Source organism: Lytechinus variegatus, chromosome 16 (genome assembly GCF_018143015.1).
Source record: "Lytechinus variegatus isolate NC3 chromosome 16, Lvar_3.0, whole genome shotgun sequence".
NCBI lineage: Eukaryota > Metazoa > Echinodermata > Echinoidea > Temnopleuroida > Toxopneustidae > Lytechinus > Lytechinus variegatus.
In genome coordinates, this window is record NC_054755.1 from 15,901,653 (window position 1) to 15,928,093 (window position 26,441).

The 26,441-nt window shown below is 37.1% G+C and overlaps 1 protein-coding gene across 1 annotated transcript; it reads left to right on the forward strand.

The window, feature by feature from the left end:
* The first annotated feature begins 4,873 nt into the window (after window positions 1-4,873).
* On the forward strand, window positions 4,874-26,396 carry LOC121429547 (F-box/SPRY domain-containing protein 1-like). The gene is made up of 2 exons (XM_041626619.1): window positions 4,874-5,770; window positions 24,213-26,396. Exons 1-2 carry the CDS (start codon window positions 5,198-5,200, stop codon window positions 24,396-24,398), a joined length of 759 nt encoding a protein of 252 aa, XP_041482553.1. The 5' UTR covers window positions 4,874-5,197; the 3' UTR covers window positions 24,399-26,396.
* Window positions 26,397-26,441: the final 45 nt, after the last annotated feature.

The window sequence follows — 26,441 nt, forward strand, 5'->3', positions numbered from 1 at the left end:
TCCACTCTTTTTTGCATAAAACTAAAAACTTGGATCTTTATATGGGAAATAGCTATTTTTTTAGACTGGCACACGAAATTAAAAATACTTTTTGGAAAGAAATGTTCTTAGCGTATAGCACACTGTTATCTATGCACTGTAATGATATACCTTGCCAACCCTTATGGAACAATGATTTTATCAAAATAGGTAATAGCTCAATTCACAGTAGATCTCTAAATAATAGGGGTGTTCGTTTTGTTAATGATATTTTAGATGTACATGGCAATTTCCTCTCTTTGAATGACCTTCAGGAAAAATACAATGTTCAAATAAATTTTCTTTTTTACCGTGGATTATGTGATGGTATAAGAGACGGTTTTAGAATGGCACACACTTTAGCAAGTTCCAAGAACCTATTATCCCTGATACAATAGCACTTGTTATGAAATATGATAAAGGTTGTTCACACATCTATAAGATTCTTAAAAAGAAAAGAAAAGTGGAGTGTAAAAGTTTTCTTAAGTGGAAGTGTATATTCGATATGAATGATAAGCAATGGCAGTCGTATTGCTCTATTGGATTCAGTTGTACTACCGATGTGAATTTACGTTGGTTTCAGTTCAAAATAATGCAACGCATTTTATATACAAATGAAATATTGTTTAAAATTAATTTAGCTCAACAAAAAGAATGTACTTTTTGTAATGTACACCGTGAAACAGTCACTCATCTACTTTGTGAATGTACATGTATTAAACATATATGGGACAATTTTGAACAATGGATATTTCTTAAAACTGGAAATAGAATATTTTTCTCTAATAAAGAAAAATTATTTGGCTTAAGAGGTTCAAGTAATCATGCATTAAATTGTTTATTGATAGTGATACGGCAAATGATTTACACTTCCAGAGTAAAACATCAATTACCTGTTTTTGATAATATCAAATTTGCACTTCAGAACTATTTCAAGAATGAAAAATATATCGCAGAGTCAAATTGTAAAATGGTAAAGTTTACAAAGAAATGGTTTCAATTACGTGCCATGTTTACATGAGGTGATCTGTTCAGTTCCCTTTCCATGTACAATTATACATATGAATATTATTGTTCATTTACTCCTCGCTTGTTTCTTAAATTGTTTACTATTATGTGAACCTGACTAGAAGACGACCACAGTTTAATTTATATATTTGTTGCAATTACTGTTGTACTGTATTTTGTTGTTATCAATTTGATTTGTCATTGAAAAGATATCTTGTTATGTTTGAATAATAATAAAATCCCTGTGGAGGGGAAACAAATTGAAAAAAAAAAAAAAATAAGGATTATTTATGTTGATTTATAGAATAAAGCCAAGAAATGACAGGACTACCCCCTTCAAAGAAGCAAACAAAAAATCATCTTCGAGCGGCCGATCGGGGAAAATATGGTTGAAAAAAATCCGCCACCCCCCCTTTTGGCGAAGGCTGGATCCACCCCTGATCATGCCAGTATCATCCTTATCATCACCATCCGCAGCAGCACCATCATTAGGCCAGGCATTAGGCCTACATCATCATAATCATCATCAATTCATCATCATTATTATAATTATCATCATTATCTTAACCTTCATCACCATTATCATTATCATCACCATCTTAACCATCATCAGGTGTTATCATCATCATCATTATCATCGTCATCATCATCATCATCATCCTCCTCCTCCTCAACATCATCATCCTCCTCCTCATCATCATCATCGATCATCATCATCCTTATCATCACCATCATCCTCCTCATCATCATCATCATCATCATCATCATCATCATCATCATCCTCATCATCATCCTCCTCCTCCTCATCATCATTATCATCGTCATCATCATCCTCCTCATTATCATCGTCATCATCATCATCATCATCATCATCATCCTCCTCATCATCATCATTATCATCGTCGTCATCATTATCCTCCTCATCATCATTCTCATCCTCCTCCTCCTCATCATCCTCATCCTCCTCCTCCTCCTCATCATCATCCTTATCATCACCATCATCCTCCTCCTCATCATCACCATCATCATTATCATCGTCATCATCATCATCCTCCTCATCATCCTCCTCCTCATCCTCCTCCTCATTATCATCGTCATCATCATCATCATCCTCCTCCTCCAGTGGCGTAGCTACGGGGGGGGGCCTGGGGGCACGTGCCCCCCCGAGATTTGGTGTGCCCCCCCCCCAGGTGCCCCCCCCCCAGAAAAAATTGGCAGAGCAATAAAAAAGAAAATAGGAAGAAAGAAGAAAGAAAAAGGAAAAGAAGAAGAAAGACAGAAGAAAAAAGAAGAGGAGGAAGACGAGTGAATGAAATAATGTGAGGGGAAGACTTGCAATTAAAAAAAATATTTTCATGTTACTATATAGAGTTCTTGCTGGCGCTTCGCGCCATAATTGCCTGTTCGATGGGATTCATATCTTGCTCAAAAGGCTGATGTGGAGCAAGTTTTGAAGTCAATATGCAAAACATATTTTAGCTCGGACATCGAGCTTCCATTATTTTGTTTTCATTTACAAATTTAAGTGCTCTGTAAAATGTCCGTTTTATAGTCTACATATCAGCATTTTAAGCTCACGCTGCGTGGTCACATTGTTTGATTTGCCAAGTTTATATTGTTCACGTGTATTCCATAATGTTCCATTAAACAAATGTATTCAGAATGCCCAGATTTTAGGTCTAAATATAAAACATGCGCGATAGCCTGCATGTTCTTTATATTATCCAGTTTTACATCAGAATATCAATAATTGTCTGCTCACGCTTCACGATCGCATTATTAATGATACCCAATATTGACTATGAGTCCTATTTATGACATACAAAATATGAATAGAGTGTCCCGCTTTTAGGTTTAAAATCTCAATTTTCTTCCTCTTGCGCTTCGCGCTCGCATCAATTGTTAAGTTACATACCTATCCCATTAATTAATACAACAAGTGCTTAGAATGACCATTTTGTTAGGTCGGAATGTCAAAAAATTCGCTCGCGCTTCGCGCTCGCATTATTGAAATATATACCGTCTTCGTGGGTAACTGTAAGCAGTCCTTAACAGGTCCCTTTTCGATAATGCTAGAACAGTTGATAAAACAGTTGATTTCTTTTCGCGCTTGGGGGTACAAACGAATCTTGTTCAGGATCACACATAACATTGCCCAGAAAATTAAATTTTCAGGAAAAAATACATTAAAGTAAAAAAAAATCGCTCGCGCTTCGCGCTCGCACTTTTTATAAGGCTTATGAGATTATTTTATGTTATGTTGTTTTATAAGAATAAAACTAAGAAGTGACTGATATAGGTGAAGATAATTTCTGGCCCGGTCCCCTGTTGGCGAAAGTCGGATCCGCCCTTGTGGACACATAGACACACACCGGAAAATGGCCGGTGCCCCCCCCCCCCTCCCTGAAAAAGAAAGGACCCCCCAGTGCCCCCCGGGAAAAAAATCCTAGCTACACCACTGTCCTCCTCATCATCATTATCATCGTCATCATCATCATCCTCCTCCTCATCCTCGTCATCATTCTCCTCCTTATCATCATCGATCATCATCATTATCATCACCATAGATCACTTTTCACTGATCCGCGCGCAATCATCATCATCATCATCCTCAATGTCATCCTCATCATCATCCTCATCATCATCTTCGATCATCATCCTTATCATCATCATCATCATCATCCTCCTCATCCTCCTCATCATCAGTGTCATCATCATCATCATCCTCATCATCATTGTCATCCTCATCATCATCCTCATCCTCCTCATCATCATCGATCATCATCATCACCATCATTATCATCACCATAGATCACTTTTCACTGATACGCGCGCAATCATCATCATCATAGACACACACCGGAAAATGGCCGGTGCCCCCCCCCCTCCCTGAAAAAGAAAGGACCCCCCAGTGCCCCCCGGGAAAAAAATCCTAGCTACACCACTGTCCTCCTCATCATCATTATCATCGTCATCATCATCATCCTCCTCCTCATCCTCATCATCCTTCTCCTCCTTATCATCATCGATCATCATCATTATCATCACCATAGATCACTTTTCACTGATCCGCGCGCAATCATCATCATCATCATCATCCTCATCATCATCCTCATCATCATCTTCGATCATCATCCTTATCATCATCATCATCATCATCCTCCTCATCCTCCTCATCATCATTGTCATCATCATCATCATCCTCATCATCATTGTCATCCTCATCATCATCCTCATCCTCCTCATCATCATCGATCATCATCATCACCATCATTATCATCACCATAGATCACTTTTCACTGATACGCGCGCAATCATCATCATCATCATCCTCCTCAACATCATCATCATCCTCCTCCTCCTCCTCCTCCTCATCTACCTATATCCTCCTCATCATCATCATTATCATTGTCGTCATCATCATCATCCTCATCCTCCTCCTCATCATCATTATCATCGTCATCATCATCCTCATCAGCATCATCATCATTATCATCACCATAGATCACTTTTCACTGATCCGCGCGCAATCATCATCCTCCTCCTCCTCATCATCATCATCATCATCCTCCTCCTCATCATCATCGATCATCATCATCATCCTTATCATCACCATCAGCAGCACCATCATTGGGCCAGGCATAAGGCCTACACCATCATAATCATCATTAATTCATCATTATTATAATTATCATCATTATCAATTTATCATCATCATCTTAACCTTCATCACCATTATTATCATCATCATCATCATAGATAACTTTTCACTGCTCCGCGCGCACTTACGGTAAAGATCTCGCACATGCACAGTTCACGTTGCTGGAGCTTGCTCTAGCTAATCGCCCAGCGCAGCTGCATGTAACGCGCAACATGCACTGATGCAGCGCTGAAGAGGAATTCTCACGGCTCGGGATGACTATCCTCCCTGTATCTGTGGATTCAACAATGGGCTGCATGTCTGTACTAAAGCTGCATTTCCTGACGGGATCTTTGACTATTTTCCATATCGTGTTTCTGTGAAATTACGGGTAAAATTCTCCAGACAGAGCCGCCGATCGAGTCTCTTGTTTGAGTCAACGCCTGAACAGCTGAGAACGGAAAACACCGCGAACCAACACGTTCATTGCCGTATGCATATGATACCGGTCTTTGGCTCTTCAACAGCAAGATGACAGCGGCGAACATACCGGTGCCTGTGTTGGAGCGAATATTTTCCTACCTGGATTTAGCGGAATTACTCTGTTGTTCACTTGTTTGCAAGGCTTGGTACGATTGCCTTTATGATGAAAACAGCCCTGTGTGGAAAGTGCAATGCCTGCGGAAACTCGCTAAGGACGCTGCCAACGGCAAACTGCTGCAGCATCTCCCCTCGTACAAGGCGAGGCTGCGGGCCTTCCACCATGCATTCAATCCCAATGACTGCTCCCGAAACATTTACATCCGACCAAACGGGTTTACACTGCACAGGAACCCGGTGGCACAGAGCACAGATGGTGCTCGGGGTAAGAAGGGCTTCAATGAGGGGAGACATGCTTGGGAAGTTTGGTGGGAAGGACCCCTAGGAACTGTAGCCGTTGTGGGTATAGCCACGAAACATGCGGCAATGCAGTGTCAAGGATATGTAGCACTTCTCGGGAATAACGACCAGAGCTGGGGCTGGAATTTGGTCGATAATCTTCTTATTCACAACGGGGATCACCAAGGCAACTTCCCGAATTGCAATAATGCACCCAAATATGAGGTTAGTGTAATGTCTGTGGCCTACAATGTATGTAGGTTCGGTAACATTCCTTTCCCCTTTATGAAGCAGCATTGCAAGTCTGGTGTTGGGGGTACGGGTGGGCGTGGTCATCAAATTAAATGTATTCTTGACAATCTTGATCTTGCCTCGCTTCTCGCCTCCAAGAGTCAAGTCTTTAGCTCATTCAAGATACTAATACCATTCTTTGCAAGAATGATTCATTTGTGACAAGCAGAAAGTTATTTTGAAATTTTCCAAATTCCAGAGCAAAAAAGCATTTAGATTTGCCCATTGTGGCATGTGGTGTGTTTGCTCAGTTGGTAGAGCGTCCGTTTTACAACCTGGAGGTTGGGAGTTGAAACCCCAGCCGCGTCAGACCAAAAGATGGGAGTTGCTTCTACCCTGTTTGGCGTGCAACGAAAATGAAGAGCCTCGTTGATCTGGCGCTGGACAGTGGCTGCTGGGCTCACCATCATTTTGGGCAGAGTAAATTATTTTTGGAGTATTTCATTTTCATGTCTATTTGAACTGTTTCGAATGATATTCATTTTCATCTTTCCATCTTTTTTCATCATTGTACAGTTGATATTCAATATCATTTTGCATTGAGGATAGTCTAAATTGATTGATTTATTTTTTCGTTTTTTATGAAGATTAAAGTTTACAATCTAGGACTATCCTGGCTATAAGAAAATAGGTGACTTTAAGTTTAGTACAGTATGACTTTAAATGTTTAAACTATGCTGTCTTCAATCTGCATATTCTAGTGAGGCAGTGATTCTGTAACATAGCAACAGCAATAATGAAAATTGAATTCTGAATGCCAACTTCCCAAGTTTTGTAGCTGCCATTCACAGAGCTGCCAAGTAGTATGGATAGGATATTCCATATTTAGTACTGGAAAATGAGAAGAATACTGATGGTTTCATGCAAAATATTGATTTCTAAAGCTTCAGTATTGTGTGTTGGCCTACTGTATTTTTGAAATACTGATTTTCCGCTTTTACTGAAATGTTCTTCTTCAGGTTAGCAGCTGTGCATTCAAAGATTAATGTATACGGGGAAGTCATTTTAACTCTTTCTGTTACTACTTTGTACAAGTCGATGTACATGTACATCACCCACTTCCTCACAAAGAGAGAACGTACATTTAGGCAGGAAATTCTGTATTTTGTAGGCAGCCAGTATCTCTTCCAATTCCTTAAAGGGGAGTTATCATGTACCGTGTAAAATTCAGGGGAAAAATATTCAGGGGCACTTGAAGATTTTAGCCCAAAATTGCTCAAAAGAGCCCTGGAAAACTCAGAAGGAACCTTAGAAAACCCCATTCATCTGACAAGAATAACAGTGCACTGTATTTAAAGACTGTCAGGGGTGTTTCATGAAAGTTGTCAGCACTGACTTAATTGTCAGTGCTGACTATTTCAGTTAAATCCTTGGTTTTGATTGGCTGTGAAGCTCTGGCCTCTGTTACTATGGTAACTGTCGGAGAAAGACAACTTTCATAAAACGGTGAAAGGGTCACTAATCATCTAATATTTAAAAAAATTCAAATATTACAAAAGTTTAATAACATAATTGACCAAACCATTGGGATTTAAATTTGGCATTTTTTCATCTGTTGCAGTTTGAATACATGTATATATGTACCTGTACAATAGTGCCTCTCGATAATGTTTGTATTCAAATAGCTTTGACCACTCACTGTACATACAGATTTATTGGGATATTAGAAATCTTGACAGATTAAATCCTGAAATATTTTCCATGCTTGAGAAATCAACAAGTATGCAGTTATTCTATTTTTATTGGGCACCCAATCAAATTATAAAATTTTGATATGAAATTTGTATTAAAATTTATCCAATAAAACATATTTTTAGTTTATGCATCACACCATGACCATTTTGTGGCATGATTAAGGTCAAGGTCAATGGTCATTTAGAGTCAATGTACTTGGTAATATTTAAATAGTGTTTTTTGTGCATAAGAAGATTTTACTCATTTTGTTTTCAAAGTCAGCACTGCTGCTATTAGGAATTGCGTAACGCAGGCAAGACTGGTGCCGTGGCCGAGTAGTCTACATGTAAGGCACCTGGCTATACAGTACATGGATAGTCCGGGGTTCAATCCCAGCTGCGGCACCCATGCCCGTGAGCACGGCATTTAGACAATTGCTCTTTTATCCTGCTTTAAAAAAATGGAAATGCTATATATTGTACAGTAGGTGTGCTGTAGGTGTGCACTTGTTTTTTTTTTGTTAATTATTAAAAAAAAAAAAAGACTGCCAGAAGCGTTCCACAACTTTCACTTGTTTTGTTTTTCTTGTAAATAGCTACCTTCATGTACAATGTGGCATCCTGTCTATATTACGGTGTACAAAGGTTATTTTCAAACCTATATTAATGGATGTGTGTGAACTTTGCCCCGCTGCACTTTGACCCACTTCCTCATGAAAGGAAATGTGGGCAGGAATGGCTGATGTCTTTGTTCAGAAACAAGCCAAACCTGCAAGTGATCACCATTTTCTTTAATATCTTCGTCAAAAGGTGAAAAATTCAGGACAATAAGAAAGGAACTACATGTACAACAATAGTCTTCACGATTTTGATATAAGGAATATTCTTGAAATTGAATTGAAAATTTCTAACAATTTAACAAATTTTAATGTATTTCATAATTTAAAGTATTAAATGCAATTCCAATTATTTCGGGACAACAACTTTCCCCATGGGGTGTGCATGTACATTTCATGCTCGGAATGAAATTCCAGTTTACATGTACCGGTACATGTATGATACATACATGTATTGTACATTGCACACTATATGAGTATTTTAAAAGGCAACCTGCTGTACATTGCACAGCCAGAACAAGTTTGGAAACAGTACATACATGTACATGTATTGTACATCAATATGTCTTCCAATTTGTAAAGAACTTGGGCATTCTAATGTTCTGAAAAATGGGAAGGAAAAGGAAGTTGTAATGATCACATGATCTGGAGGCAGCCTGAAAGAAGGCTACATGTTAGAGTTCCCTCGACTGTTCGTGGTGAATGAGACAGGAAAGAACCAATTTTCCTATTCTGCATGTTGATGGAAGTGTACATAGCTTTGTAATAGATCAAATACAGAGTTTACAGAGTAATAATGAACCAAACAACCATTTTCGTAATAATGTGATTTAGATTTAGTTCATTTACAAGTGCCTGGATTCTTTAGCGTACTGTATATTTAAAGGTCAAGTCCACCCCAGAATAATGCTGATTTGAATAATTGAAATATATCAAACTAGCAGAACACTGAAAATTTCATTAAAATTGGATGTAAAAAAAGAAAGTTACATGTACATATATGACATTTGAAAGTTTTGCTTATTTTCAGAAAACAGTGTGATATACCAGGCTCAGTTACATGTATGTGCAAATTACATGTATACAATTTCATTTTTTACAGATTTGGCAATAAGGACCAACTTGAGGGAACCATGTACATACATGTACTTGTAAATAATGCTAAGTAATTCCACATGTTCAGGGAGGGATTAATTGTTAATTTACTTGGCAATGAGGAAAAAATTAGAATATTCATGTTGTACCAAAAGAAATAGTGTCTCCTCATTCAAGTTGTCCTCATTTGCATATTGACCAGGATGTGCATTAAGTGTTTTTTGAAATAAAGCAAAACTTTGAAATGTTATAACTTTCTTATTTTATCCTCTTTTGATGGAATTGTCAGTGTTATGCTTGTTGGATTTTTCTCTTTTTATTCAAATCAACTTTTCGTTGGGGTGGACTTGCCCGTAAAAATGTATTATTTTCAGCCCTTTTACACATGTCCTACATGTAGAATGGACTCGTATTTCACTCATTTCATGACTTTGTTGGTAAAGGACATCAAAGAGAAAACAGGGAAAAGGCTTGTATAGACAGGCTCTATGGAGACAATTTTCCTGGCTTCTGAAGACACGTTATCACTATAGACAGGTTGCAGAAAAGACAGTTTAGATGACTGTACTTATTAAAGGTCAAGTCCACCTCAGAAAAATTTTGATTTGAATCAATAGAAAAAAATCAGGCAATCACAATGCTGAAAACTTCATCAAAATTGGATGTAAAATAAGAAATTTATGACATTTCAAAGTTTCGCTTATTTTCAACAAAATAGTTATACGAACGAGCCAGTTACATCCAAATGAGAGAGTCGATGATGTCACTCACTATTTCTTTTGTTTTTTATTGTTTGAATTATACAATATTTCAATTTTTACGAATTTGACGATTAGGACCTCCTTGCCTGAAGCACAAAATGTTAAAATAATGGAATTCCACCTGTTCAGGGAGGAATGAAACTTCATTTCACATGACAATGACGAGAAAATAAAAATATTTCATATTTCATATAAATACAAAAGAAGTAGTGAGTGAGTGAATGTCATCAACTCTCTCATTTGGATGTAACTGGCTCGTTCATATAACCATTTTGTTGAAAATAAGCGAAACTTTAAAATGCTATAACTTTCTTATTTTACATCCGATTTTGATGAAATTTTCAGTGTTATGCTTGTTGAATTTTTCTCTTTTTATTCAAATCAAGTTTTTGTTGGGGTGGACTTATCCTTTGAGGGCAGGTTCCAAGCTATTTGACTTGTGACGTACAGGACATTTAGAGACTTTAAGGTTGTGTAACATAAGAAATAAATGCACAACAGAGAATCTTTTATGGATTTTGGAAGACCAGTCATGCCCTCTTTATTCAAGAAAAAAATTAGTGATCTACAATAACGATGTAATATTTTGATTAATATGCACTGTGACGTACGGGACCAGACGAAAGTTGATTTTTTTGAAAAAAAGTTTGTCATTAAAACTCTGTGAATTGGAATAAGCTGGAAATCTCTCATTATCATGTTTTCATCTTTTATCTAATCAAGTTTCATTAGCCATGAAAGAAATGATAGAACTCATTGGTGTTATTATGTAATAGCTCAAAATATAAACAACCGCGCTGTGACGTACGGGACATGTGACGTATGGGACATTTGTCCATGTGTAAAACGAATGGGGAAAGTGAAATTTCATCAAAATTTATAATTAACTTGATGCAAACCAAAGTAAGTTAATTTTTACATGGATTATCATGATTGATATACATTTCTTTAATAGCACACACTGAAACAAAACATAGCAAACACTTTACGACCTTATAAATATTATGAAAGATGTCTTGCAAATAATTCCATGTGTTAAACGAATGGGGAAATTGAAATTTCATAAAAATTTATAATTAACTGGATGTAAACCAAAGTAAGTAAGTTTTACATGGATTAGTATGATTTATATATATTTCTATTATAGTATACGATTAAACAAAACATAAAAAACTTTTATTACCTTATAATTATGAAAGATTTAATTAATAACATAACTAATTAATACTAATTAATGTTATTTATTACAAATTGTAACTTTATTATCAGCCTTTTACCAATATTTAATCACTGATATAATATTATTTATCTCAATTTACATTATCTTTGCTCCTTATTGAAAAATAACCCTAATTAAAATTACATAGAAATCCTGTGGTGTGTCCCGTACGTCACACATTTGTCCTGTTTAATCGTAAAAAACTTAATTAGCTGATATAATTAAACATGAAATTAATTCAGTAAATTCACTTTAATTTTTGGATGTATAGTAATATAAATTAGAACTCTCCAAAGTTTGAAGAAAACTGTTCAACTTTTTCTTAATTAGATTCTAAAAAAACATATGCTAAATCGTGACGTACGGGACACTGCCTGTTGGACACCAGATAATTAACTTAATTAATTAGTTTTCAAAATCATTTTTTTTTTCAAATGTTTGCATGAACTTAGCACAACATGTCCCCACAGAAATATTTTCAAATATATAGTTTGCATTATCTGCAGATAAAAAAAATGTGATGTCCCGTACGTCACGCTAATTAATGATTTCTTGGAATCGTGACCTTGGCATTCATTAAATTTACGTTTTCAAAAGAAAAAAAGTATAGGGCAAAAAACTTCAGAGTATAAGCTTTAAAATGACATACAATATGCTAGATTTAGGCAAAGATTTAATTTTGGCTTCAGAGGGGACAATAGCTTGGACCTGCCCTTAAATAGGTGATGTCTTTTGCCCTTTTTCATTAAAACATGTGGTTCTATGTGCATGCAGTTCATATCATAATATTTACATTCAAAGAAATTCATGATTTTTAATAATTCTGTTCATGAATCACTGAAATTGAGGTAATAATATACATTACATGTAGCCTACATAGCCCAAAATGTCCACAACTGACAGTCCCTGAAAATTTTATGAAAAAAAGAACTGTTGGGAGCTACATGTACATGTAGTTTATTAGCTTAGTCTATCATTTGCCTGTCGAACCAAAGAATGTGGGTTCTAGTGACTCTAGTCCACACCAGGCGGATGACTGAAGCCTGCATTTTTGTGGAAAAGTGTCACTCCCCTGTTCGATAGAGTTGACTTGTAATACGCTCATTGCTGATCAAACCCCTTCCTCAGGTTTTTCCATTGCTCGTGAACTCAGCATAAACTTTCATCTAGGGGTAAAGACATGCAAGAGATTTTCAATGGCATGGATGGGGGTATTAATCACCTACAGTGATATTTCTAGTTTAAACAAGACTGTTTCTGACCCACTGATACCTATTTTTAAAAAAATTATCTGTCTTATTTTGCATCTCTTTTCCCATCTCCTTCCTCATCTTCTTTATGATACCCATCTGTAAGTAATGTTCTCTTTTTTTCTTGAAATAATCCTGTCACTTATTCCTCTCCCACCTCCCTTTTCGTCTCCCCCCTTTCTGCCCTTTTTTTTGTGTAAAAAAAATATGCAGGGGCCTCTTGGCAAAATTCTCACAAAAACCCTAGAAAGCTGCATGTAAAAGCTGGTCATTGAAATTTCCCATACACCAGGGGTGTGAGAGTACTTCAGATTTTCATCTGATTTCAGATTTTTTTGTTTTGAATTTCAGCTTATATTTGGCTTTCCTCTGTAAAAAAAAGTATGGGAGCTCTTTCTATTTCAGACTTTTTCAATACTCTTCAGCTTTTTTCAGATCTTTTTATTTGTGACCACTCACACCCCTGATACACAGTCCAATATGATGATGATGTGATGATGTTCATCCTTTGCTTGCGAACACGATCATAAACTTCACAAATTCTTGTGGGTTCAAAAATGGTTGAACAGAGCAATCTTCAAAAGTCTGGTGCAATGTGGACAAGCAAAAGCTGGCAGTTTGGCAGGCTCTGTACTACAATGTAGCTAATTGGAAAATGGAAATCGCCCCAGATTTCTTTTTCTTATTCCCCCTCCAATATCTTCTAATCCATCCATATCGCCCCTCTTTCTTCATCTTCCTCCTATTTTTGTGTTGTGTTCTTCTTTCCATCTTTTTTTAAATAGCAGCCAGCATTAACATGAAATGTTCACTGCTCAGGATTTTAATCTTTGTTTATTGAACAATGGGAGGATGTTTGAAATTGGAGAACAGATGTGCAATATACATTGGGTGATTTCAAGTACAGTGTTGAAATCTAGTGTTGGTGTTGTGACAATACCAACACCAGCTACAACACCGTACTTGAAGTCAGGCTGGTGTTGAGATTGACCTTGGAAAATATGACGTATATTCCGGCAGTTCTTGTTGAAGGCTGTTGTTGAATTTTGTCTGATGAACCGAGCATCATACATATGTAGCTGGTGTTGACGATCTATGTGTAATTTCCGCATTCACCAACACCAAACACCAGAGATAAGGAAAAATCGTGATTTCTAGTTCGGTGTTGGTGTTGGCACTTGGCAATCTCAAGCTCGTGAACACGAAACATATCCTCGTGAAATTAGCTTTTACAGTTAAAATGAGTACAAATCATTTAAGCTTTATAAATATATTTTGATAAAGAATAATGTTTTTAAATTCTTTCAAATTCTTGAATTAATTAAATTACATTGGTATTCTATGTACAAGGAGAATTTAATGCATTTTTCTCTGATTTCATTTTCTTTGTCAAGACTTCTCGCGTGAAGTTTATAAGACTTAAGATTATTTCGCAGCGCAGCGTGTACATGTACATGTACTAGGCGTGACGTCATGTAATATGAGTAACGCAATCGGTATCGTTCCTCTGAACCCTCTCAACACCAACACCAAACTTGAAGTTACCCAATGTACACAGTAACATTTTTAAAGCCATGGCAATAGTATTATCATGTTAACTTGTTCAGAACAGTTAGTGAAAATGAAGTGTCTCCCTGGGTAAAATATTTTAATAATAATAACGCAGTTCTTGTATAGCGCATATATCACATTACTGTATGTCATAGCACCCCTTTGCGCTTCCAAAGGACTCGGATATTATTACTCTGGCTTTAGCCCCGCAGCCTTTTACAGCGCGGTGGCATTTTAAGGAATAAATTCCTGCCAGGTACCCATTCATCCTGTAGCACAACGTGGATAAATTTCTTGCTGAAGGAAATTACGCCATGGCTGGTGTAACCCACAACCCTCTGTTTCAAAGTTAGAAGACTAATCCACTGGGCCACAAAGCTCCACATCATTTTATTAACATTTTATTAACAACCACCTCCTGATCATCAAATAAAAAACTAGTCAAAAAGAGGATTATGAAATTGATGATTCCTTGAAACAGAGGAACATACCTCTACACGTACATTGTACATGTAGATGCTTTTTGTGTTTACTTCATATCTATACCTGTACAAAGTAGGCCAGCTTGCCATATTTTGCAATCACCATCTTTTGCAATATGAGCACACCATAATGCATGATGTGTGAGAAAAGCAGGTGCATTGGGGTTACCCACATCTATGTGTATGTCAGTTTATTCTGGTATACCTTGTGGCCCTCTAATAAATCGACCTCGTCCAACGAAGCAATTTGGATATAACGAGCAGTGGTAATCATGGATTAATGAGATGTTTTTCTCCGTTTCTCTCATCCCTCATCTTTCATTTATCTTTCTGTCATTTCAGTTTCAGTAATGGGTCTCTTTTTGGTTTGGTTGTATTTCCATGCTTTTTCTGTTTCTTCCTCCATTTTACTGTCCTTTTTCTCTCGAACGGTCTCATACTGACTATGCAGTTATTTTGTCATTCCCTCAATATCTTATGTGTTTTTGTCAATTTGTCTGTCTTGATCTCACTTGACATTTTTTTTTGTTCCTTCTGTCTTTCCCTGATCTACATGTACATGTATGTAAAGTAGATACATTGTGTGTGAATAAGTATTTATTTCCTAATCAATTCAAACATTAAAAATTTAATGAAAACTTATGATAAAATCCTCCACAAATTGTTTACAATTTTAATTTTTGATAAATTACTTTTCTCTTCCTACCCCCCCCCCCCCGTGCATTCCTTTCTTATGTAGTGTTTTTGATGATGATCCTTAAATGTCAGGATTTTATATCAATAAACTTTTGAATTAAATTGAATTGAATTGAATTGAATCTATAACAGTCTCTTTCTAATTTACTTTCTCTTTCCATTCCTCCTTTCCCATTCTACCTCTCTGACTTTTCTTTCTTCAGCTCTTTCCTACCCCTCCCCTTCCTCCCACTCCCAGATCCCCTCTTTTTCTTACCCTCCCCTGTTTCCCTCCCCTCCCCTCTTTCCTACCCTTCCCCTCCCACTCCCATCCTCTCTTTTTCTTACCCTCCCCTCTTCCCTCCCCTCCCCTCTTTCCCACCCTTCCCCTCCCACTCCCATCCTCTATTTTTCTTACCCTCCCCTCTTTCCCACCCACCCCTCTTTCCTACCCTTCCCCTCCCACTCCCATCCTCTCTTTTTCTTACCCTCCCCTCTTTCCCACCCCACCCCTCTTTCCTACCCCTCCCCTCCCACTCCCATCCCCTCTTTTTCTTACCCTCCCCTCTTTCCCTCCCCTCCACTCTTTCCCACCCACCCCTCTTTCCTACCCCTCCCACTCCCATCCCCTCTTTTTCTTACCCTCCCCTCTTTCCCACCCCACCCCTCTTTCCTACCCCTCCCACTCCCATCCCCTCTTTTTCTTACCCTCCCCTCTTTCCCTCCCCTCCACTCTTTCCCACCCCACCCCTCTTTCCTACCCCTCCCCTCCCACTCCCATCCCCTCTTTTTCTTACCCTCCCCTCTTTCCCACCCCAACCCTCTTTCTTACCCCTCCCACTCCCATCCCCTCTTTTTCTTACCCTCCCCTCTTTCCCTCCCCTCCCCTCTTTCCCACCCCACCCCTCTTTCCTTCCCCTCCCCTCCCACTCCCATCCCCTCTTTTTCTTACCCTCCCCTCTTCCCTCCCCTCCCCTCTTTCCCACCCCACCCCTCTTTCCCACCCCATCCCTTCCTCCCCTCCTCATCCCTGTCTGTATTTAGAAAAACAAAATTCAGCAACACATCTTTTTGTATTCAATCAGTTGTATAAATTTTCTCTATGAATAATATTTAGATTGCATTGATGCAATCTCCTAAGATATACATGTGTCAAAAAATCTAAATTCAGAAGAAAAGAAATCAATCCATGTTGTAGATACCTTTAAATTTACAAGCGCTTGTGTAATTCTCTATGGGATTGAATTATGCATTCACATCTTCGTTAGATGACCATTCCTTGAGGCGGTCAACCATATACAATCCCTCTTGCACAGCATGTGAGTTTTCCACCCAGCCTGGTTAACGCCCTGTTCTCACTAGCCCAAATTGTCCAGCTATTCCTGATCATGGCCCTGTCTCACGTAGTATTGCGATTGATCCTATCAGTCACAGAAAGCCAGCAAACCTGTCTGTTCAAAATGTTGTCCATACATGCATCATTTTCTTTATTGGATTTGATGTGGTCGAAAGAGACATTGTGCAAATTTCATACATTAAAAAATTCAGATATTTTTGAATATTTTTTGGATCAATCACAACTCTTTTAAAGACAGGACCCAAACTTATGTTCCATTTTCATGAATTTGCAACACAACCATAAAATATTCCCTTCTTGACATGTTTGTAAAAAAAAATGAAAGAGTGATAAATTGTGAAAAATTATTTCAATAATTGCAATCCTCTAGCAAAATTATGAAACAATTTTTAGAAGAAATATTTAATACAGCATCCTGATCAGATATTACAATATTATCAAGGAGCTGTGGTCAGGCTAGAATCTAGAGATTGAGCAAACTGAGGCTGATGAGGAAATGCCTCATATGGCCTCCTTCTCAGGAGATGGATAGTTGTTTACTGTTCTTACCATCCCTATGGTAGTGTGTGCTTCTAATGGGGGCAGTCAGGCAAACATAAGGTGTGCTTCTACACCTACCTCCATACACATCAACTGATGGTCAGTCTGACTCAGCCATATGAATACATTTAAAAGTGAATAATGGAAACGGTTGTGGAGAAAATCATAAAACTAGATTCATTCATTCATTCAAATTCAAATTGTTTTATTCTTTCAGTAAAACCTTACATAAAAACAAATATGATACAAAGTTATTAAAAATAAATGTATTACAAATCGATGTACTAGTTTTGAATTGAATTTTGATTCAATGTAGCAGCCAAAAAGGATAGAAATCCTCATATACATGAACAACATTGTGGTATCAGCATTTCATGTTTTATCTTGTCAAAAGTCAAAGATATGTCTTTCCAGAGGAATCTTGTAAAGCTGCCTTCTAATTCCAGTTGAAACCTTTCTTCATATGTACATATAGGGAATGCGGTCCCGAAAGCCACTATGAAAAGACACACGTACTTGTTTATGTAGTGCCGTCATAGTCTAATTCCTGCTATTAAAAGATAGACGACAGAGACTTTTGATATGGCACCTTAAAACTATACATGTACATGTAGTTTATAGTAAAATCACACATTTTTTTACTTAAAGATGTTAATTGTATTGAAAGGCTTTTCTTCATGGGATACCAGTACCAGAAATATTCCAGTCTTCAGGGTTGATATTTCTCATATCCCATTCCTGATCCTGAGCCATTCGATAGAATAACTATTGACCCACTCCATCTTCTGCTTGATTGAAGGCCTATGAGTAATGATGAAGATGAGAAAGCAAGGTCTTATTCTTACCTTTAATTGTATTCCATGAGTCAGTGGCTATCTGGTGAATGCAAGGCCGATGTGTTCAAGCATCCATTTTGAATTGTTTTCCTTTCAGATGTTTATTTTATTACATCCCTTTCTTGAATTCACCCTCAAATAGTCCAGATGGGTGCACCTCAAAACAATGAAGTTCTGCAATGAATGCAAGGAAGTTGTGTAGTGTATGGATTCAGAAATAGTCCACAAAAGTGTGATTCTATATGTATCATTATAGCTTTAGAAAATTATTTGAAAGCAGTATCCATTGGCTACTAACCGATGCATGCAGACCTTTAAATTCGCTTATCAATCAATGCCTGCCAGCCAACATCACAAATTGATTGCGAATTCTGGGAATTAGAAATAACGATACCCTCGGGTATCCCAAATTATCAAAATGTGTGTTGATTACATTATGCCACATTTGTCATGCTAGAATAAATGTAGTGATAAAGTAGATCACAGCAAAGACTTGAGATGACTTTACATACACCAGGGTTTAAAATTATTTGTTTAGTTTTTAGGGGCTCTCCTCTTTTTATCATAGGAGTATTGGTGATTGTGGAATTTTGGGTGCTATTTCTTTCATTTTGAATTTAAAGATAACCTTGTTTGTGGGTTAACAGCAATGGTAGTAAAAAAAGCAATTACATTATTCTGCCTCAGTTTAGATTTCTAAATATTTAATCTTGAAAATTGTTTATGACAAATCCGTGGGTGATGCTAGAAGGAATGGTTGCACCAAAGCATGCATTTTGGGGGAATAAAAGGGTGATTTAGTCTGTCATGAGGGCCAAATTGCCCATTGCCCTCATGTATTTCTTACAGTGTATTAAAATGTTTATGTTTACGATTTAGCCCCAACTGTAGTTTGGGGTATTTAATTAAATTCAAGGAAAAATGGATAAACATTTATTTAAAATCATGAACAACTTATTAGAAGAGCAGCGATTGTTATTCCTTTGTTTACCTTGGTGGTTGCTGAAGACATTATGTTTCTAGGTTTCTTGTTTTGTTTTTACATTTTTTCTTCTCTAAACTGTCCATCCATAAAACCTGTATAAAAGCCATGCATATTTCACGGTAGGGTTCTACATGTAGCCTGGTAATTTGGTTAATAGCATTTTGAAAGTGCAGTGAGAGTAGTCCTGAGGCTTTAAAAATGTAGAGGTTTTTCACACAGGTTTTTAATTTCATTCTGACAAATTTTATATACAGTTTATTTTGTGAAACCATTTACTCTATACATTTACATGTAGGCTGTACCTGTATGATCTGGGGCCTGTCTTAATACAAAGAGTTGCAATTGGTCTGATCAATCGCAATTATGGAAAGCCAGCAAAGTCAACATGTAAAATGCATACATTGTTCATAAAAATTTCTAGATGTTAATGTATTTTCATATTCATTGATTTCTTGACAATTTGGTGTGTTCTCTTTTGTTTGCAAAGGACATTTTGCAAGTTTTCTGGAGAAAAAATTATGATAGGGATGGATTTCCATACGATTGATTGGATCAATCGTAACTCTTTGTTAGATGGGACCCTGTTGTGTTCAATTTCTACATCCTTGGTTTGTCAGAGATCCATTTTGGGAATTTGGGAATGATTTTGATCATAAACTTTATAAAGGAACATTCAAAATTTGTCTGAACATATGACCAGGGTCATTCCACAAAGACTTTTTTTTTGGAGGGGGGGGGTATCTGCCGTCTGGACAGGCTTATACCATGGTCACAGTTGCTCTACGGCGGCCGTACGGCGAGTCGAAATCAGCCGTTTTATTCATTTTTATTCAAACCACCTATATTTTTAATAGCTGGTACAGAAATGTAAAAACGGCTGTTTTTGACTCGCCGTACGGCCGCCGTAGAACAAATGTGACCATGGTAATAACAACCATGTGAAAGCTCCCAAGATTTGTTTAGTGTATGATGCGATGGAAGGTCATGGACCATACATGTACTCCCAATGAATATGATATTGGTCATCCTTCTAAGCCTCTTCCCTATTATTAAATGCCATCACGGCAGGGGTCATTTACATTATTTCAATATTCAGGTATATGATCAAACCATGGTACTACATGTATTTACCATCCTACATGTAGCAGGGATTATTTACATTATTACAGTATTTCATGTACATGTATGAGGCCCGGGAAAAGTAATGGCCATTTTAAAAGATTCTGTGAAAGCTCCCAAGGTGTGTTTAGTGGTGAGCCATTTGGTTTAAAAGACAGTGTCAGTGCTCCAAGGTGTTTTTTTTTCTAATGATGTGTAATGGTCAATTGGTTTAAAAGACCATGTGAAAACTCCCAAGGTGTGTTTGATGGTATGCAATTTCCATTTGGTTTAAAAGACAGTGTCAGTGTGTTTCATGGCCTGGCCATTTGGCTTATAAGAACGTGTGAAAACTCCCAAGGTGTATTTTGATGGTGTGTACTTGAGTGATACGATGAACCCATCTCCGTGAACCTTATAAATCCAATGAACATGATATCGGTCATCCTATTAAAGCTCTTCCATATATTATCAACTTACTCTGTGCCATCGTGCTCAGCGTCATTTTATACACTACTGTGTTAGAGTATGTACATGTACTTGAATACTGTATGGTCAATTCAATACCAGAAAGCATAAATGATGTTTGTGTAGTTGAGAGTGAATATATACGTGAGTGAGCCATATACTGTACATGTATATTATCCAATTATTCAAGGTTCACCAAACTTCTACACAGGATTTGGAAAATTTGACTTAAAAATTTTTTATGCTAATTTATGCAAAATTTATTTTTGCATATTTTTCAAAATTCACATAAAATGCTTCTTTTTTATTTGTTGAACGATTTTGATTTTTTTTTTCTTCAATCTGGTAGAGCTTCATGAGGTTCAACAAACTTCTGCAAGGAATTGTGATTAGAAGAAAGTTTAATATTTATGCTAATTTATGTGAAATTTATTCATAAATCACAGAAAATGCCTGTTCTTTATTTGTTGACCGATTTTGATATTTTTTTCTTCCATCTGGTAGAGCTACATGAAGTTCACCATGATTCTACACAGAATTTAGGAATGCTGACGGGAAAATTATTTATGCTTATTATATAAAAAACTTATTCATAAAACACAAAAATGGTTCTTTATCATTTCTTTATCAATTTCAATTCTGTTTCCTCAATTGATGTCACCAATATAATTCACTACAGTGTCAACTGGGCTGAAATAAAAAAAATTGTGTTAAATTCCTTTGAGATGCCGGATGAGCTCCTCGTCATTGATGTGCTATTTTAAAATTATAACGTTAACTTTAATATGCCTTTGATCATTTGTGAAAGCATGATTGATGTTTGTATACAAATGTAAGGGGCACACATACATTTAGTGTATAATTGGAACAAAAATACCCTTACCCCTCCTTAGTTTAAAATCTAACCAAGAGCAAAATATCTATGATCTATGATTAGTAAAAATTTTTAACCATCATGCAAGATAGAGCTAAGTTAACACCCTACATACATGTACAGAAGAAGGAAAAAGATATGCTGTCACCAGCCTTAAATCCTGCGGGTATGTGAATGACTAAATTGAAATGTGAAGAGGTTGGATGTCGGAGAGGTGTGCCATACATATATATATATACAAAAAACCTACGGGAGTGAGCAAGGTTGATGCTTGTGTCCTCTTGTCGTGCCTGAAGGAGCACGGCGCTAACCCGAACGGGGCGGCAGAGGAAAACGAGACAGGTGCCCTGAAGCTGCGGGAGATGATGTTCGATGAAGGCACCAAGAGAGCTCTCGGAATTTTCTTGAGCATTACTGGTGGCTTTGAAATGAGTGGCAGTGAAGCAAGCTTGAAGTTTGTTGCATAAAATTTAGCTTCCATGCCAACTTCACCATCAGTGACAGAACAACAAATCAAAATCAAGGTTTTTTGTGGAAGTTACATTCGATTGCAAAGTTACAATTAATTCCCAGTTTTTGTGTAAAAAAGGCCAGGGTAGCTGTAAGAGTTCACTGACATATTTGGTGAACATGCAGGAGGGGATATTGTGCCTCCAATCCCATTCACTATAGTGTTACAGCTTAAATCGTATTGTTTAGGGAGGAGTTTGTGAAGTGCACCCCCCCCCCCCCGAAAATAAAGGAAAAAAAAATAGAAATTCCCTGACATGAAAATGTGAAAGCGCACATTGAGTTATCTCAGTGGTCGTTCTAACCAAGTGCCAGAGACCAAACTGCTTCTCCAGTTACCCTTCCTGAGTCCCAGCAGTCAGCAAAACATTGATTTTGGGATACCTGTTTTTCTTTCGTTGTTTGCCCCTCAGGGTCCACCATCAAAGTGAATCATGTTCTTGAAACTCCTGTCTTGCTTCAGCCTTGCTTAACATGTAAATGGTACTTGTTTGCCTGTGAGGCAAGCATCTCATTGTGAGTCACAGGAATGACCTGACATCTATCTTATCACATACGCCTGCTATAGCTACATGTAGGTGAAGCCCAGGCATGTTGATATTGGATTAGGGATTGATATGTCCATCAACATTTATGGACACCTTGTTGATGTCACAGAAATTACAGATATGTGTACATACATGAATATAAAACCCACCACATAGCAGACAGGGTTGCAATTCAAACAGCTTAATTTCCAGAAATCGGCACAGAATATGAATATTTCATCAAAATCAATGACTTTGGTATCAGAAGATGATTGTAAACAACCGATGCAAGGAAAATTAAAGGCAAAAGTACCTGAAATCCATCATTCTGTTTTCTGGGACACCCTGTATTGTTGTTGAATCTATTTAGATTGGTGCAATTATGGCCTTAATAATGTGGTATATATCTGGTATCCCACAAAGAAACGCAATCTACACTGTATACGAGTAATCATTTATTAGACTATGCAATACAGTGCTGTATTACACACCAAGTTTTGTACATCAGCCTATGGTGAAGTTGTCAGATTTTAGCCCACCATGTACAGTAGATCTTGGAGACAAATTTGCACCACTAAAGGACCTAACTGTAATAATACAAATTACCATTGAGCAATAAATAAACCCATTGCAAGCAATACATAAACCCAAGTATTACAAATTATCAATGAGTAATAAACAAGCCAATAAAGTGTAGGTAACATTAACATGTAGTTTAACAGGCTCCGAGCCCAAGAAACAAACCCATCATCGGTCACGTGAAATTGCAAAATCTCATTAAGGAATAAGCCAGAGCTCTGAGCATCCATTGCAAGCAATGTGAACCAAGTATTACAAATTATCATTTAGGAATTAACAAGCCTGACACAACATGTAACATTGATTGCATGGCTCAAATCAGAAGGCCCATTTTCATAATTCATGTTCCAGATTCTCTAAATTGAGATGGCAACCGTGGTGAATGATTAATACATGCAAGCAAAATATAAAAATCGCTAAACCATGCGAGGTTAATATCGACTCCAAAGCCGTTATGGCATCCCAATTTCTCATATCATCTCCTTAACTGGGAGAGGAAAAGGATGGATCCAGAGTTCATGTAGAGTTCACGGAACAATTAGCCTTTCCAGGATCCACGTTGGGAATTGGGATAGAATTCTTTTCATAATCTTGGCATAATCATGTTATGTTCATTTCAGAATAAGCAACATGTCATTTTATAATGACCAGGTTTAGTTTCTTCTCTTTTTATTAAACCGTTTTGTAGCCCTTTTGAAAATGACCAGTACCAGAAAATCATGACAAATTTTGTCCCATTTTAGATTTCTCCATAAATCTACAAAATGGCAAGTTTTTGCAACTTGATTCACTCTGTGTCTAGTACATTTTTTTTAACTATTCAGCTTACTCCTTGCTTGAGAAGGTGTCTTATAAAAACAAGACAAAAATAATGCAGTCATTCTATATTTAACTCGCACCAAATCCAATTAAATTCTTAAATGAAATTTGTATATTTATCCAATTAAACATATCTTTAGTTTATATCTGCACACCACAACCATTTTGGGGCACACACATTCATATAATGTAGTTATCAAATGAAAAAGACACACACTTTTTGGCAGATTTACCAAAAGCAAAGATATGCGTTAAAGAAATATTAATTTCAGTGATATCCTCTTGTATGAACTACATTCATTAATTTGCCTGCATTGTCATACTTGTGCTCCACAGGGGTCCTTTAATCCAATCTAATTATTTCCTCACTCTTCAATACATACATGTATATTGATTTCACTTCATAATACATTCTCATTGATTTTTCTCTTCATTTTCTATTCATGTCATCCCTCTTCAGGTCGGGGAGAAAATCCGAGTCATTCTGGACTGTGAGGACAACTACCTCGCGTTCGAACGCGGCTACGAGTTCTTGGGCGTGGCATTCAGGGGTCTACCCAACGAGAAGCTCTATCCGTCTATCTCAGCCGTCTATGGCAACACCGAGGTCACGATGGTCTATCTCGGAGAGCCGCTGGATGGATGACCCTGACTTCTCCATCTTGCCATGTTTCATGAGGACACTCTAACATAGCAACATAGCTAGCCTACAACCATGTATATAACAATATACACTATAGATTTCTATATCAGTGTGTGATTGAGGATGACTGGCCATTTTTTTCAGATGGGGAGTTGGTTATTTGCTGGAAAGAGAATCGGAGGTGACGTTATTAACACACAAGGTAGCAACCATATAAACAATTCAGGGAATTATTGAAAGTTGCCTATACTGTAGACTTGTTCTTCAGTTTCATTTCATAGCTGATTAGTGAGAGAAGACTATATTAGACTAACTTTAGAGGGAAATTAGTCGTGTGAGATTCGGCGTGGGTCCTATCAGTGGTCGAGTTGCGAGACTATCTTGAAGATTACCTTGAAATCTTCATTATTTCATCATTATTTCATCGTTATTTCAATATTTTTTTTTATCAAGAAAGTTAGAAAGGTAACTTGTATTTTGTCCTTCTGTGTCGATGTCCACTCACTATTTACTGCACATCTAAATTAGTTTGATTAACTGATTAAAGACAGGGTATTCATCTGATGCTGTACTTCAGATTTACATACTGCCCTCTATTGGTCAAAATACACCAATGTGCCAATGACTATGCATACCACCATGCACAAACGCAAAGCACAGCCTCACATGTAATGATACATTTGTATACCTAAGGAGGGGGATACATAAATGTCTCAAGATATTACCTCTGTGTAGATGTAATCTTCATCTGCAAAGGGTACCAAAGTGGAATAGACACCGGATCTTCGCTTCGGATGTTTTCCAGAAAATTAATGTAATGAATGATGTACAGTGGTTGATTTTGGGTTGCCATTGGGGCAAGTGAAATGGACCCTAGAAATAAAATTATGTAACCGACGGCCCATTCGAATTTCTATTTTTTAGAGGGTTGTTGATGGAAAGGTCATGGTGTTATAGTGGTTGTGACCTGTGCCTCTTTAGGGTCATTGGTTCAAATGCTACCCCAAGATTTGATTTTCCTCAGCAAGAAATCCATCCACATTGTGCTGCATTCAACCCAGGTGGGGTAAATAGGAATGTGGTAGAACTTTTAAAAAGTTCCCTAATTGAATAAGGCAGGATGGTATAATCTATCCATTCACTGATGGAGTGGTCAATATATTTCACTATATGCCCAACATATGGACCATTTATATCACAGGCTTGATTCTTCAAACATGTGGGAAATAGTTATTTTGTCAGGAGTCTAGGTAGTCTTTTTTTAGAGATGACAAAACTGTTGTGCATATTTCTTTGTCACAACTTTGCTGCAACTTGTGACAGCTGCTTCAGATGTACATGTAGATTTGATACATTGTGCATTGACTTCAAGATGCTACCATCTTGGAGATCAGTGCCATTGCCCTGCTAATTGCTTTGATCATCTGCAGCTGGCGCATCTCTGACAACTCCTTTTATGCATATACCTACATGTATATCCTCTGAGGGAGGGCGCTACTAGATTATGACGACACATGCATGAGGTATATAATAAAAAGTTTTTTGTTTTCATTTGATGGTTCTGGAAAAAAATGGTTCTAAGAAAAAAACATTTTGTCCTGAAAAATGTTCTTGATAGCAAAAACTAGCAACATTTTTTAAATTGAGCAGCTCATAAATTCAAGTGTTTTCAAATATACATAGAAATAAGTTTTGAAGGGAACCTCCCATGATCTCATATAATAGTCTACAACCAGTTCACCATTTGGTCTAAATGCATTTACACAATCTACAATTTTGGTCTAATTTCCAGTAATAGGCTATGAACCGTCTATTATGCCAAATTTTCATTCATTAACCAAAGTGCAAAATATTTAGATGAATTGGAAAGTAGAGATGATGTATCTACTTGTAGTCATTAGACTGAATGAGATTTTAAGTTGGCATTGGACAAAGTGCAGTGTAGACCAAATGGCAATTAGACCAAGTTGTGGAAGACCAAACATTTTTAGGCATGTGGGTTTTTTTTTAATGCCAATACATACATACCTTCAATCCCATGATAAG

Coding starts and splice junctions, on each gene's coding strand:
- LOC121429547 (XM_041626619.1), top strand. CDS start 5,198: ATGACAGCGGCGAACATACCGGTGCCTGTGTTGGAGCGAATATTTTCC. Junction 5,771..24,212: donor ATAATGCACCCAAATATGAG/GTTAGTGTAATG, acceptor ATCCCTCTTCAG/GTCGGGGAGAAAATCCGAGT.